The sequence below is a fragment of the Pezoporus flaviventris genome, unplaced genomic scaffold (genome assembly GCF_033815535.1).
Source record: "Pezoporus flaviventris isolate CSIRO_AGI_PZ_B2104156 unplaced genomic scaffold, CSIRO_AGI_Pfla_v1 ptg000029l, whole genome shotgun sequence".
In the NCBI taxonomy this organism is placed as follows: Eukaryota; Metazoa; Chordata; class Aves; order Psittaciformes; family Psittacidae; genus Pezoporus; species Pezoporus flaviventris.
The window spans coordinates 19,744,018-19,756,662 of NW_026892577.1; the positions used below are offsets into that span (position 1 = coordinate 19,744,018).

At 55.6% G+C, this 12,645-nt stretch overlaps 2 protein-coding genes across 4 annotated transcripts; one reads left to right on the forward strand and one right to left on the reverse strand.

The window, feature by feature from the left end:
- The first annotated feature begins 5 nt into the window (after positions 1–5).
- Positions 6–5,421, forward strand: RNF25 (ring finger protein 25). Of its 2 annotated transcripts, XM_061459525.1 has the most exons (10): positions 7–155; positions 244–318; positions 392–494; positions 592–659; positions 1,207–1,276; positions 1,403–1,474; positions 2,195–2,335; positions 2,790–2,879; positions 3,579–3,713; positions 3,818–5,421. In XM_061459525.1, the coding sequence occupies exons 1-10, from the start codon at positions 118–120 to the stop codon at positions 4,526–4,528; spliced, it is 1,503 nt and encodes a 500-aa protein (XP_061315509.1). In that variant the 5' UTR covers positions 7–117; the 3' UTR covers positions 4,529–5,421. The 2 variants fall into 2 exon arrangements, with proteins under 2 accessions (XP_061315510.1, XP_061315509.1); XM_061459526.1 differs by lacking the exon at positions 1,403–1,474 and having other exon boundaries at positions 6–155.
- A 2,465-nt stretch (positions 5,422–7,886) lies between these two features.
- On the reverse strand, positions 7,887–12,575 carry LOC133272371 (mitochondrial chaperone BCS1). Of its 2 annotated transcripts, XM_061459528.1 has the most exons (8): positions 12,452–12,575; positions 11,391–11,770; positions 10,983–11,122; positions 10,676–10,870; positions 10,237–10,300; positions 9,705–9,874; positions 9,160–9,277; positions 7,887–8,528 (listed from the first exon to the last, which is right to left on the reverse strand). In XM_061459528.1, the coding sequence occupies exons 2-8, from the start codon at positions 11,708–11,710 to the stop codon at positions 8,276–8,278; spliced, it is 1,260 nt and encodes a 419-aa protein (XP_061315512.1). In that variant the 5' UTR covers positions 11,711–11,770; positions 12,452–12,575; the 3' UTR covers positions 7,887–8,275. The 2 variants fall into 2 exon arrangements, with proteins under 2 accessions (XP_061315512.1, XP_061315511.1); XM_061459527.1 differs by lacking the exon at positions 10,676–10,870.
- Positions 12,576–12,645: the final 70 nt, after the last annotated feature.

Below are 12,645 nucleotides of genomic sequence, written 5' to 3' on the forward strand. Positions count from 1 at the left end.
GCTCCCGCCGCGACCCAACCCGGCCACTCCCGGACCCGTCGCCGCCTGGCGTCTCTTAGCAACCCTTTCTCGCGCCTGCGCCCTCGCTGAGGTTCCGGTTCCGGGGCGCGCTGCAAGATGGCGGCGGCCGGTGAGGAGACGGAGGCAACGGACTGGTAACTCACACACCCCCCCCCCAGTACGGCTGCCCCGCAGCCCCATTCCACTGGGGCCGGTGGCCTCACCCCCGCCCGCTCCCCGCAGGGCGCTGCCGCCGGAGGTGGAGGTGCTGGAGTCCATCTACCTGGAGGAGCTGCGGGTGGTGCGCGGGCAAGGCAGGTACGTACCGCTGACCACGTATCCCGTCCTGCCCGCCCCGGGCCACTGCCGCTGAGCTCCGCCTGCCCCGCAGGTGCGAGGCGTGGGAACTCAGCATCACCCTGCACCCCGCCACGGCGCAGGACCAGGACTCCCAGTACGTCTGTTTCACCCTGGTGCTCGCTGTGCCCCCACAGGTAGGGTGCGTCCTCCCCGCCCCAGCGTTCCCTTTCCCCCGCCCCGTGCCTTTCGCCTTTCTTGTTGTGCTCTGGGTGTTTCTTTGTTTTTTCCTAGTATCCCAATAAAGCTCCGGAAATCTCAATCAAGAACCCGCGGGGTCTGTCAGATGAGCAAATTCACAAGTGAGTGCCGGGAGGGTGATTCCTCCCTCTGGAGGCCTGGGAGGCAGAATGGTGGAAAAGCCTTCCTCAGATTCACATGGCTCCCTGTGGCCGATGAACAGCTGGATACAGGTCCCTAAATCCCAGGGACCTGAAGCTATTGGTCTTACTTTGACAGAGACAGGACTAAGCTGAGTTCTTGGGCAGCCTATTGTTGCCATTGTGCTACTGTCCTTGGTGCAGCAGAGCGTTTGCAAGGACTGCCATCAGATAAAGGAAGTCCAAGATTCACTAGAAAAGAAGGGTGCTGGCTGAGCTGGAGCCAAGGCAGTCAGCAAATCTCTTCTTGCAAGTCCTGTGAGGACAAAAGCCTCCTGAGCCCCAGCTTCTGGGGAGCCAGAAGAACATGAATAAGTTTGTGCATGTATGCCTGTCCCACGGTGCAGGCAAAGCCTAAAGGCCAGCGGTCTGTTTCTTCCTGTTGTCATCATGGCAGGATGACAGGTACGTGGGACAGTGAAAAGGTATAGCTAAACTTATGTTAAGCATTTCTGCTGCTTTGCTGTAGAATTTCCCAGACCCTCAGAAGCATCGCTGAAGTCAGGCTGGGGACAGAGGTGCTCTATGAACTGATTGAGGTGAGAGTTTGGGAAGATTGGGGGTGACCAGCTACAGACACTGGTACCCGACTGCCAAAGGGGTGCGGCAGCCCTGAGCCTGTGGGCAGGCCAGTGGGTAAAATGTTTTCCTTAATGCTTCCACAGAAGGGGAAGGAAATTCTTACTGACAACAACATTCCTCATGGCCAGTGTGTGATCTGCCTCTATGGATTCCAGGTACGCATGTGTCTCCTGGCCCTGCAGGCTGGCTGGGAAGTGAGGTAGGAGAATGGAGAGCCAAGACCTCAAAGCCTGAGATATTGACTAGGGTGTGCCTCAACAGCCCCATGCTTCCTGGTCTGTAGGTGAGCCTGCTGAGCTTAAACATTCCTGAGGTGATACACAATACTCTCCCCATCAGCCTGAAGATGACCATATACAGAAACAGGGCAAAGGGGCAGCAAGTGATGCCAGGGTGTCTCTAAAGGAGTGGGTAGGGGCTGGGGATAGTTGCTGGTGCATCTCAGCTTCCCTGTGTTGGTCACACCTCACCTGGAGTTCAGCACACAGGCAGTCAGGAGGGACTGGAACGCATCTGTGCAGGTGCTGAGGTCTCTAGGACCAGGGAGCTAGCCTTGTCTGGGTTGCAAGGAAAGAGGCAGTGCCTGCCTAGGAAAAACACATTAGGTGGGAAGATTGCTGCTTACACAGGAACACATGCAGAGAAATCAGTCACCAAAACTTTGCATCTTGACATTAGGAGTGTTTCTCACACTCAGAACAGGAGGCAGTGTCATGGTAGGGCTTGAGAAAGTAGAGATGAAGCCCAGCAGCAGATGTTGTGTGGCTCTGCCAGCAGTTGCCTTAGTTCTCCATTGCCAGCACTGATGTGGGAATGAAAACCTACCTCAGCCCTATGCTCGGAAAGCCTTTAAAGCTGCCCTTTGCTCTCTGCAGGAGAGAGAAGCCTTCACAAAGACCCAGTGCTACCACTACTTCCACTCCCACTGCCTGGCCCGCTATGCCCAGCACATGGAGGAAGAGATCCTTATGCAGCAGGAGGAGAGAGAACAGCACCTGGCACTATCCCCCAAACAGGTACCAGGCCCTGGGCTCCCTCCCCTCGCACCTGCACAGGCCCTCATGACATATCCATCATCCCCTTCGTTACATGGAGCAATCACTGCATCATCAGTGCTGTGCCCATGCTGAGAATCAGAATGGAGATTAGACCAAGTGATCTCCAAGGGCCCTTTCCAACCAAAATCACCTCATGAGCTTTTAGTACTTTAGCAGCTGGTTTGTTGTATCTCTGGGTCAGGGCCTGCTGTGTGAGGGGCAGGGAAGTCACACCTTTGGACTCCTGGAAACAGAGGAGTTGGAAAAGAGAGTTCCTTCCCTAATCCTTGAACTGCAGGGTTTTGCAGCAGGATAAACATGATCACCTGTATTCGGGGTGCCCAAGCAGGCGTTGAAATGGTGTGTCAGGTCCCACTGCAGTGCTTGAGCTGGGTTGCAGCCAGGGTTTGGTATCACCTCTTGCTTCCTGCAGGAAGTCTGTGTGCAATGCCCTGTGTGCCGGGAGACCCTCATCTATGATCTCAGTGCTCTGAAGGCAGCACCACCACCGCAGCACCCACTGGTAAGAGATGGGGCTCACGTGCCCACTTCAGCTTGGGCATCATAACAGATGAATGAATGTACACTGTCAGGTCCTTCTAGATGGCCCATCCAAAGGACAGTTCACAAAACCTAGCAGTTCTGTCTCTTAGATGTGTCCACAAAGCACATGTTTGGTTGTATCGCCCTGAGTCTTGAGCAGATGTGCTGGGGGAGAGGTGATTCTGCCATGGACAATGTCTCTGTATTCACTGGGACATAATCAGGGTTGGGAGAGTGACCTACGTGTAGCTGCTCTGTATCTTGTCCCACAGCAGGACATCCCAAGGCAGTCACTGCATGAACAGTGGGTCTGCACCAGCATGCTCTACTACTATCTAAGAATCCTAGCTAAGAATAGCTCTACCGCTGTTCCTAGAATTGTAGAATGGTTTGGGTTGGAAGGGACCTTAAAGACCATATAGGCCCTTGGGCAGGGGCATCTACTAGACCAGGTGGCTCAAAGCCCCATCCAACCTGGCCTTAATTTCCCTAAGACACAAACAAAACCCCTTAATTTGGAACCAGAGCACACGCAAGTTATGCCAACAGCTATGCCAGTGTACACAGATTTCACGTGCAATCAAAGGAGGGTCTGGGGAGTTGCTTTTAGCACTGCCAGCTGCTGATCCATGCTACGTGTGGAGAGAACCCTTAGCCTGCCTTGCTTTCTGTCGTTCAGGAGCCATACAAGCCCGATGCCAAGACACTACAGCATCAGGAAGAACTGCGCTTAATTTTCAAGAGACAGCAAGAGAAAGGGGGCATCATTGACCCTGAAGCAGAGAGGAACCGTTACTTCATTAGCCTCCAGACGGTATGGCACTGGGCACAGGGGGGTCCTGGACTGTAGGGCTGAGCATTGTCCTGTGCTGTGGGACTTCCCTCTCCCTTTCTTCAGTGCTGGTTTCTTTCTTTCAGCCTCCAGCTGCTGTTAATGCAGGCCAAGCAGGCGCTGCCCCTGAGCTGCCAGTGGGTGCAAGCACTGTGGATGTGCCCCAGCCACCTAGCCAAGCCTCGGCTCCAGAGCCACCCAGGGTACCAGAGGGCAGGGCAGAACCCAGGCGGCCCGAGAAGCCTGCTGTGCCTAGAGAGCAACAAAGTAAGAGGGAGAGGTACAGAGGGGAGAGGCCAGGCCCCAGAGGCCAGGGGAGGCAGTCATGCAGTGCTGTGCAGGAGCCAGCAGAAGAAGCAGGTCATTTGCTCCATGGCTCCAGGGGGCCCAGGAGCTTCAGCCACAGACCAGAGCGGCGACCTAGTGGGAAGCACAGCCAGGAGTTAACAAAGCCTCACAGCAGAAGCAGGGCTGCTGCCTTGGCTGAAAGAAAGGAATTGTGTCCTGAAGGTCCCTCACCAGTAACAGAGGCAGTGGACTTGAAAGAGGAGCACCGTGATGTGGAGAGATGGACCCCAGAGGAGGGGACTGAGGCCCCGTCCAGGGAGAAGAAACTGGTGTTCGACCACAGAGCAGCTCCCAGCCGGCAGGGCCACCACAGGTCCTGGGATTGTGGGAGGTGGGAGAGGTCCAGAGCCCAGGAGCATGGTTCCTACCCCAGAGTGCCAAGAGGACAAGGGACATTCAGGCCCAGTGGACGACAAGAAGCCCATCTTGAGAAGGAGAGTGGCTCCTAGCAGGAGTGGTGAGGAACTGGGCTGGGGGCGGGGGTGGTATTTCTGGGAAGAACAGTGAAGTTTTGGTGGAGCAGTAGCAAGCAGACACTATACCCCTTGGGAGAGGGATGAGGCAGTTAGCATATGGTACAGCTTGGGACAGGCAGTGTCCCTAGGATATGTGCAGAGTGAAGCATCCTGACATGACCTGTCACCAGCATTGGAGAAGCTGAATCCTGACAAATCATGTCAGCGTTGGTCTTGGAGGACCCAGGGGACAGAGGAAGCCTTGACTAGGGACATGCAGCCATTATCCCTGTATGTGAGCTGTCAAGAAACATGCATACCTACAGAGCAAATGCGCTGAGCTCAGCACAGTGCCACAGCAGAGCCAGAGTTGTGGCAGGACCTTCCCTGGAAGTCAGCATCCCAGCAAAGCTGCAGTGGTGCCAAGTGATGAGGCTGTGCCAGGGCAGCAGCCTGGAGCTCAGCTTGCTGTATCCCCCATTCCTTCCTAAAGCACCTTCTGAACTGCTGTCTCTTGGAGATAGTATCGCTTCTGCTGCAGCCCTGACTGCTGTTCAGCTGCTTTTGTGCAGGCAGAAGCTGATGGGAGAGACCTGGGAAGAGCCCTCTGCTTTGCAACCTCTTTTGGGATCCCCGTCTAATGCCATGCTGCTCTTGGAGCTCACCATAGTTTAGAGTGAAGACAAGCCACAACGTCTTGGATATTCTTACTCACTTTCATCTTCAAGCTGACCCTGCTTCAAAGAAACGGGGATTTGTTGTTTAAACTAATTTGGTGCAGTTACTTCTGCTGCACAGATTTCAGCAGTGTCCCACTCCAGAGCTGTGACGGGCAATCCCAAGCCTCTGAAGTGGGATACTGCTATTAAATTAATTTGTTGCTTCTTTTCCAGAGCCTGCTCCCTTTGTTTTCCCTGCCCTCTCTCCCTCCTGGTCTTTGCTGTTCAGAGCAAAGGTGTGATCCCTGGTGTTGCTCACTGCCCTCCCTGCTGCCTACACCTGGGGCCAGGGCAGGGACCTTCCCCTGGCACTCCTGGGTGGCTGGAGGTCTCCATGGTCCCTGCTTTGCCCAGCTCACTGTAAGCTCCCTGTCTCACAGTACTGATTCCTTCACGCTTGTTTGTGCCTTGTGCCCCCACCACTCTTGGCCATATGTGGATTGTTACTGTCTTCCTCCTCCTGCTGAGTGCAAAACTGGCCATGCTACAATGGATGTGCCAGAGCTTTGGGCGAGATCCCTGGGAACCCAAGGGCTGATGCCAGCTGGGAGGGCATTTGTGCTGCATCTGCCTGGCTGATCCTTTGGCACATAAAGGGTGCACAATGGGATCCTTGGATGGGTCTTTCTCACCCTGCCCTGTTCTTCACACCTGGCCTTGTCCTTGTGCTGCTGCTCAAGAACCTTCTGTGCTTAAATTTCCAACACTGGCCTCTCTTCAGTCCTGATGCTCGGAAGCATTATTTTTTAATTCCCCTCCTTGTCCTGGGATTGGGGATCTCGGCACCAGATGTTATGCCTTGCTGGAAACAAGGACTGAGCCCTTGCTCCTTGAAGAGAGCCTTGATTTTGCTTCAGTGCTCACTCTGTCCTTGTTTCACCTGGGTTCTGGGTGAGTGGCCTGTCCACACTTGGGTGAAAAGGTACCAGCTTTATCTGATGTTGGTACTTGTGCTGCTGCCTCCTGCCTTCACCTGTGAAGATGCTGTGCTCCAACAGAGGCGTACTGGAAGAAACACGGAAGATCTCTGCCCTTTGCTGAAACTCCTTGGCTTCCTCAAGTGAGCCAGCCTTACTCTCAGCAGGAAAGCTGCTGGCCCCAGTGTCTGGAGCATGGGAATTCTGCCTTGGAACTCAGAGTGAACTTGGGAAACTTCAGTCAAATGCCAGAGTGGGGAGGTGTTTTCCCTCAGATTTAGGAAGGGCTCTCACCTTTTTGACTCACTGCTGTCAGCGTGGAGCAGAGGACAGTTTGCAACAGTGCATGGAAATGAATTTGGGATAAACAAACCTCTGGGTCAGGTCAGAGGGGAGGAATGGAGCCTGCACCCTGCCCTGGAGCTCCCTGCTTGGTGTCCACTGTCACCCACCTACCTCATGGGGCTGTTGTGGGACTTTGCTGCTGAAAGCACTTGGGCTGGGCAGAAGTGCACCAGTGGCATCTGTAGCATTACCGCTATTAAAAGCAAGCAGAGTGAAAAGATGTGTGTGCTCTTGTGTAGTGGCATCATGCCTCTCTGGCTCTCCTCACCAGTCCCCTGTCCTCCTGAACCACCATGAGGCATTCACCAGGCACAGGCCAGATTTGATGGAAGAGGCTGGATCCAAGCAATTGGCCTCCTTGGGACAGCTGAGCACAGGGTTTGAGATGTCAGCACCAGCACCCTGCTCCAGGAGCCACACAGGGTCACTAGAGACACACATGCACACACACCCCATGCTCACAACATAAGCCTTTCACTTGTAAAAGTATTTTAAGTAGGGTTGCATCAAAGCAGCACCTCTTTGTGCTGAACTTCAGCCAGGTGCCATCACCTGGGTTCTTTTTTGTCGCCACATGCTCTCAGCTTTGCTCTTGACCCCACAAGGCAGAGCCAAGAGTTGGGCTGAGCAGCAACGCAGTTCAGGCTTAGCATGGAACCAGCTTCACCTGCCCCACCAAGCTCACGCAGCCCCCAAAGTGAGAACATGAACACAGGGCTGGCTCTGGGGAAGCCGATTTCAGGACTCTGAAACAGGGTCAGGCTGTTTTGTTCTGTTGGGTCAGCATGCACACCCCAGCTCCATGGCGCTGGAAGGAAGCACAGAACCTGCCTGCTCCTCGACTGCATTTCAGGCACCCATGGCTCTACCTGCCCATCCAGGACCTTTGTTCCTAGCAGAAAGAAAACCCAGTGACAGGGAAAAGGCTGTGAGCCTGCCAGCAGTGAGACAAATTCCTTCTTCAGCCATGCAGGGCCTCTCCTCCTTGAAGCAGCAGGAACCTCCAACAGGGATTTCTGCACCTTGCACAGGGCTAGCAGGGCTGCAGAAATTCATGTTGGGGTAAACATCAAGCTCTTGGGAAGATATTATGTAACCAAAGAGTTTCATCTGCCCCCACATGCAGGGGGGCAGTAGCTCCAGGGCCCCATATTTCCTCTAGCAGGGGCGAGAGTCATGCCCACCCAGGAACAATGTCCAAGCCAATCCACAACTTGGCATCACAACCCAGCAGGGCAGGAACTGTGCCACCAGCCTGCAGCCCAAGGGACAGTGAGCTGCTTTTTTCTGAAACACTGGATCTGCAGTACTGGCTGTGCCAGGCCCTGGTCAGGAGGGCACTGGACCAGAAGCTGGGGCAACCAACAGGAGAAGGGACCAGAGAGCCAAGAGCCATGTTGAGCACTTCACAAAGGATATTCACAAACCAGTGAAGACTTGTTCCGTAAAAGACCAGGAGCTCTTTAGCAGTCCAGCACTCCAATGTCCTGCCCCAAGGAATACCTCCTGGGGCACCCCCCACGCTGCTCTGCACCCAAGGGGATTAACATCCAGGAGCCCTGGCAGTTTATGGGAGATTTCCTCTCCCTGCTGCAAGGCTGGCAGCTCTGCCTCTCATGTTTTAATAAAAAGCCAAGGCATTGGATGGGTAGAGGTGAACAGAGACCTGGCCTGCATGGCTCGGCAGCTTCATGGCATCCCAGGATGGTCACATCCTTGTCCCAGTCCTTTCAGTGTGGCAGGGGAAAGCTGGCCTCTGATCACAGCAGGATGGAGCGTATGTTTGAAATGGCTCCTTCAGGGTCCATCTTGTAGAGCATGAAGTGGCCCTGCACCTGAGCAGCGCTGATCTGTTTCGAGGCCTCCAGCGCCTGCTCCGCAAAGCGCTGCGCCGCAGCCAGCGGCTGTTCAGGGTAGAAGCGCTGGAACATGCAGGTGAGCTGCCAGTGGGAGCAATGGCCCACATACTGCTTAAGATCCACACGGCCGGGCCGCACCAGCGCTGGGTCCAGCCTGCCAAGAGATATGGGTGCCTTGAGAACCTTAGCAAAGTGTCTCTGCACAATAAGCACAGACCATGTCCTATCTGCAAGGTGCTCTGCTCTGTGAGACAGTAAAGGTGGGGACAGGTTTGTCCCTGGAGTCCCAAGGGGTAAAATCAACCCAAAAGAAGCGAGTGAGCTGAGGAAGGGCTGACTCCTCAGGAAGAGGGCAAACATGCCCTGGGAAATAGCTTTGCCCATCTCTGTCCTCTGAAAAACCTCTCAAAAACCCTCTAGGCCAGTTCAGTCCAGAGCAAGCCAAGCACAGCATCTGGCCAGGTGCTGTGAGCCCGGACTGCATCCTGCCCACCCAATGGGCTGTACACAGGGCCAGTGTTTCACTCACAGCATGGTCACAACCCCAAAACCTATGGGCAGGTACTGCTCCTGAAGAGCACAACCATGGTCTGAACAGCAAGGAAACATCTGAGGCTCCAGCAAAAGGGATCCTGATTAGCAATCAAGGGATTTGCATTCCAAGGGAGGATTCAGGAAACCTGAACCCCCAGTCCTCATGTGACAGACACAAATAGCTCTCTGTAAAGCCCAGACAGGTTTCTCTGTGCTACCCTCCCTGTTTCCTGCCAGAGGGCAGCTCTGACCTGTCCACGTAGTTAGTGGTCATGAAGACAATCCTGGCCTCTGTGGAGGCCACACCATCCAGTGCATTGAGGAGGCCACTGAAGGTCAGGTGCCCCATGCCTTGGTATGCAGTCGGGTCTGTAGAGACAGAGGTGTATGAGATCACATCCATTGGACACTAACCCCACACAGCCTTGTGGACCACCTCCCTATTCACCTGAGGCTTAAGACAAGCTCCTTGCTCTCTCCTTGCCCTGAGGCTGACCCCTTGCCTCCCCTGCCCACCTGAACCCACAAGAACCCAAAAAGAGAATGAGGGGAAAAGCCATCTCCTTTCTCCTGCTGAAAATAGCTGAGCAGGAGTAATGTCTTTGCCTGATAAAGAACCCGAATTTCCCTTTGTATAGCCTAGCCAAAACTGGGAGTGGTCCAGCTCAGGCCTTGAGGCCCCAGAGAGCTGCCCACTCTGCTGGTGCAGCAAAGTAGCCCAGAGTCCAAACCATTCCCCATCACAGCTGGCAAACCTCCCTCCTGCTGCTGGACCAAGAATGGGGGCACCACTCACTCTCAGCAGCAAGGTCCCGGCTGATGAAGGCAGCATCCACATCCTCCAGCAGGATGATGCTCTGCTGTGGCGCCACGCTCAGGAGGTGATTGAGCCGGTCATCAGAGAGGCTGCGGTCACTGAGGCTCAGCAGGCAGATACTGTACTGCAGCTCCCCGGCCAGGGCTGTGCTGGGAAGGACCCAAACCACAGGGGTGAATCATAGCAAGAAAGCCCAGAGCAGAGGAAGAACCAGACCTCCCTTCCCAGCAGCAGGAGAGAGGGCAGAGGCATCCTCTCCCAGCAGGGATCAGATATGGGAGGTAGGTGGGAGCCCCTGCTCAGCCCCCTGGTGTCACAACAGCACTGTGCCAAGCAAGGGTGTGAAGGGCTCGTCAACCTCGACTTGTCACAGTGCCAGCAACGCAAACACCTACATCAAGCACCACAAAGGAGGCACGGCCCTCTCCTGCATTTCAAACCCACCAGAGACTGCTGTCTCAGAGCAAGCAGCTGGAAGGAAAACTCCCGTTAGCCAACCAGTAATACTCACATGAAACTGCTTTTCCCGCAGCCAGGAGGACCATATAGCAGGTAGCCTCTTCGGTAGGGGATTCCTAGGAAGACAGGGTCCTTTTAGGAATCAGCTGGGTTGCTCTGAGCACACTCCCCCAGAGTTGTGGGCCTGTGCTCAGCACACCCAGAAGATACAGCAGGTGAAGGCAAGCAGCAGAGAAAAAAACCTCTCTGCAGCTATTTCCAGAGAGGACCACGGGCATCCTGTCCCACCACACAGCAGTGTCACAGGTGATGAACTCCGTGGCTTACCGTGATTTCCAGGACTGGACTGAGCCAAGGGGAGTTTGCCCCTCTGTAGCCCCAGGCCTGGGCTCACTTTTTTGCAGGATGTGCCCAAAGTGTCACCCCACAGCCATGGCTGCAGGGAAGGCATAAGGAGCCATGATAGTGAGGACACCACACCAGAACCTTGCCTCTGTCGCTGTACCACTTGGGGTTGCTGATGAACTCCTTCACATCCTGGACCAGCCTCTCCGACACACCTTCCTCCAGCACCACAGAGCTGAGGGGCCGGCGGCGGCGGGGGAAACCGAACTGCCGCCACTCTGCCCCCATGGCCGTGTACATGACTGTCTTCCCCTCCTGCTCCTGCAGTGCCAATTCCCGGGCTGCAGAGAGAGCAGAGGGGACAGGTGCCAGGGAAATATCTCCTGTAGAGCCCTGTGCGTCTCCAGGGAACAGGCTCTTCCCAGCAGGACCTCATGCAGCTCCTCTACAGACCTTCCTGCAGGATATTGAAGAAGATCTCGCGGTTGGTGCCCAGCGCAGTGAAGGTCACAGACTCCCAGGGGGTGCCCGTGTTCAGGTCGATCATCTGCTTCTCCCGGTTGCGCTCAATGCGGATCCACTTCTTGCGATACCTGGGGCAGAAAGATGGCTGGGGACAGTGGCCCAGCACCACTCACTGCACCCAGCACGGTTCATGCATCAAGAACATTCATCTCAGGTAAAGAAATAACCTCACACTGCTGAATACAGGCTCCTCTCACCACTCTCAATCTCCAGCTCTAATCCAGACCCAAGGAGGACACAGGATCCTCTCTGCTGCCTTCACAGAAACCCCAGGTTGGACTTGCCTTGCCAAAATGAAGGTCAATCCCCAGAGTGCTTTCCCCTGCCCTCCCTTACCAGATGAAATGGTCCCCAGGGCTAGGCACGAAGTCGAATTTGGTGCTGACGCGCCCGCTTTCATGCTGCAGGTATGATGTCTCCACGCTGAGGTGCTGCGTGTGCTTGGCATGGTGGGAGATCCAGTTCAGCAGCCAGTGGTAGCTCTTATCACTGCTAGGCACCTCCAAGGTGATCATATAATGGCGCCTGAAAGCCACCAGCCCAAACTGGGCCCCTTTACGGGCAAATGCCAGAGCTGTGCCCACCCCGACAAGGCCGAACCCAGCCCCAAAGTATGGGTTGTCCTTCAGGGCTAAGACAAAGTCAGAAAAGGGCATTGTGGGAAGTTAAGTGGTTCCTGTTCCACACCATCTGGTCTCTGTGCTCCAAAACCAAACCTGTGTGGGAAGAGAAGGATGGAATGGCAGCAGGAGACACAACTGATCTGCAGTTCCCTGGCTGCAGGCCACTGGGTGAGACAGGCAGGAGAGAGCTGGAGGTTCTCAAACAAGCACAGGGACACCTCTTGCTTCTTCAGCCATAACAGCATCCCCAGAGTTTTACGCGATTTTATTCTTTAAGCAGCTAGAAATCATGAGCATTGCCATTATTTAAGGTTTATTGTTTTAAAAAGATGAAGTACATCCCCAGGCTGAGTCCAGAGCCTGTCCTTTGTTGCTGGCAGGGGGCACATGGCTGTGGTGGAAGAACCTCCACGTCTGGATAAAAGGCCCCCACTGTATGCTGAGGAGGCTGGAAGCTTCCCTAGCTCCCTCAGCAGGGATCTATCAGACACAGGAGGTGAATGTGAGCCTCTCCTGACGGGCACACAGACACGCTCTGCTCCCCCCGGCAGGATCCCACCTCCCCTAGAACAGGCCCTGACCCCACAGCGTGGGCTCCTTCCCCAGCCACAGGCCCATGGCAGGGTCCTCCTACCGCAGATGGGCCTTCTCCCCCGCAGCCCCTGCGGGACACCAGCCCTACACCGGCTCTCCTCCACAACAAGGGCCCGGGCCCAGACCCACCCGCTCCGCTCACCCCATGGCTAAGGCGCCTCTGGCCACGCCGCCCCTCACCTCCCCGCAGCGCCGCTCTGGCCCGCGTCGCGCCGCTCTCTATGGCCCCGGCCCTCACTTCCGCCCAGCGCCGCTTCCGCCCGGCTGCCGGCTCCGGCAACGCAGAGTGGCGTCGGGCGGGCAGCGGGGCAGAGCGGAGCGCACAAAGGGGGACGCTCCCGCCCCGCGGCGAGCACCGTCGACATGGGGCGGAG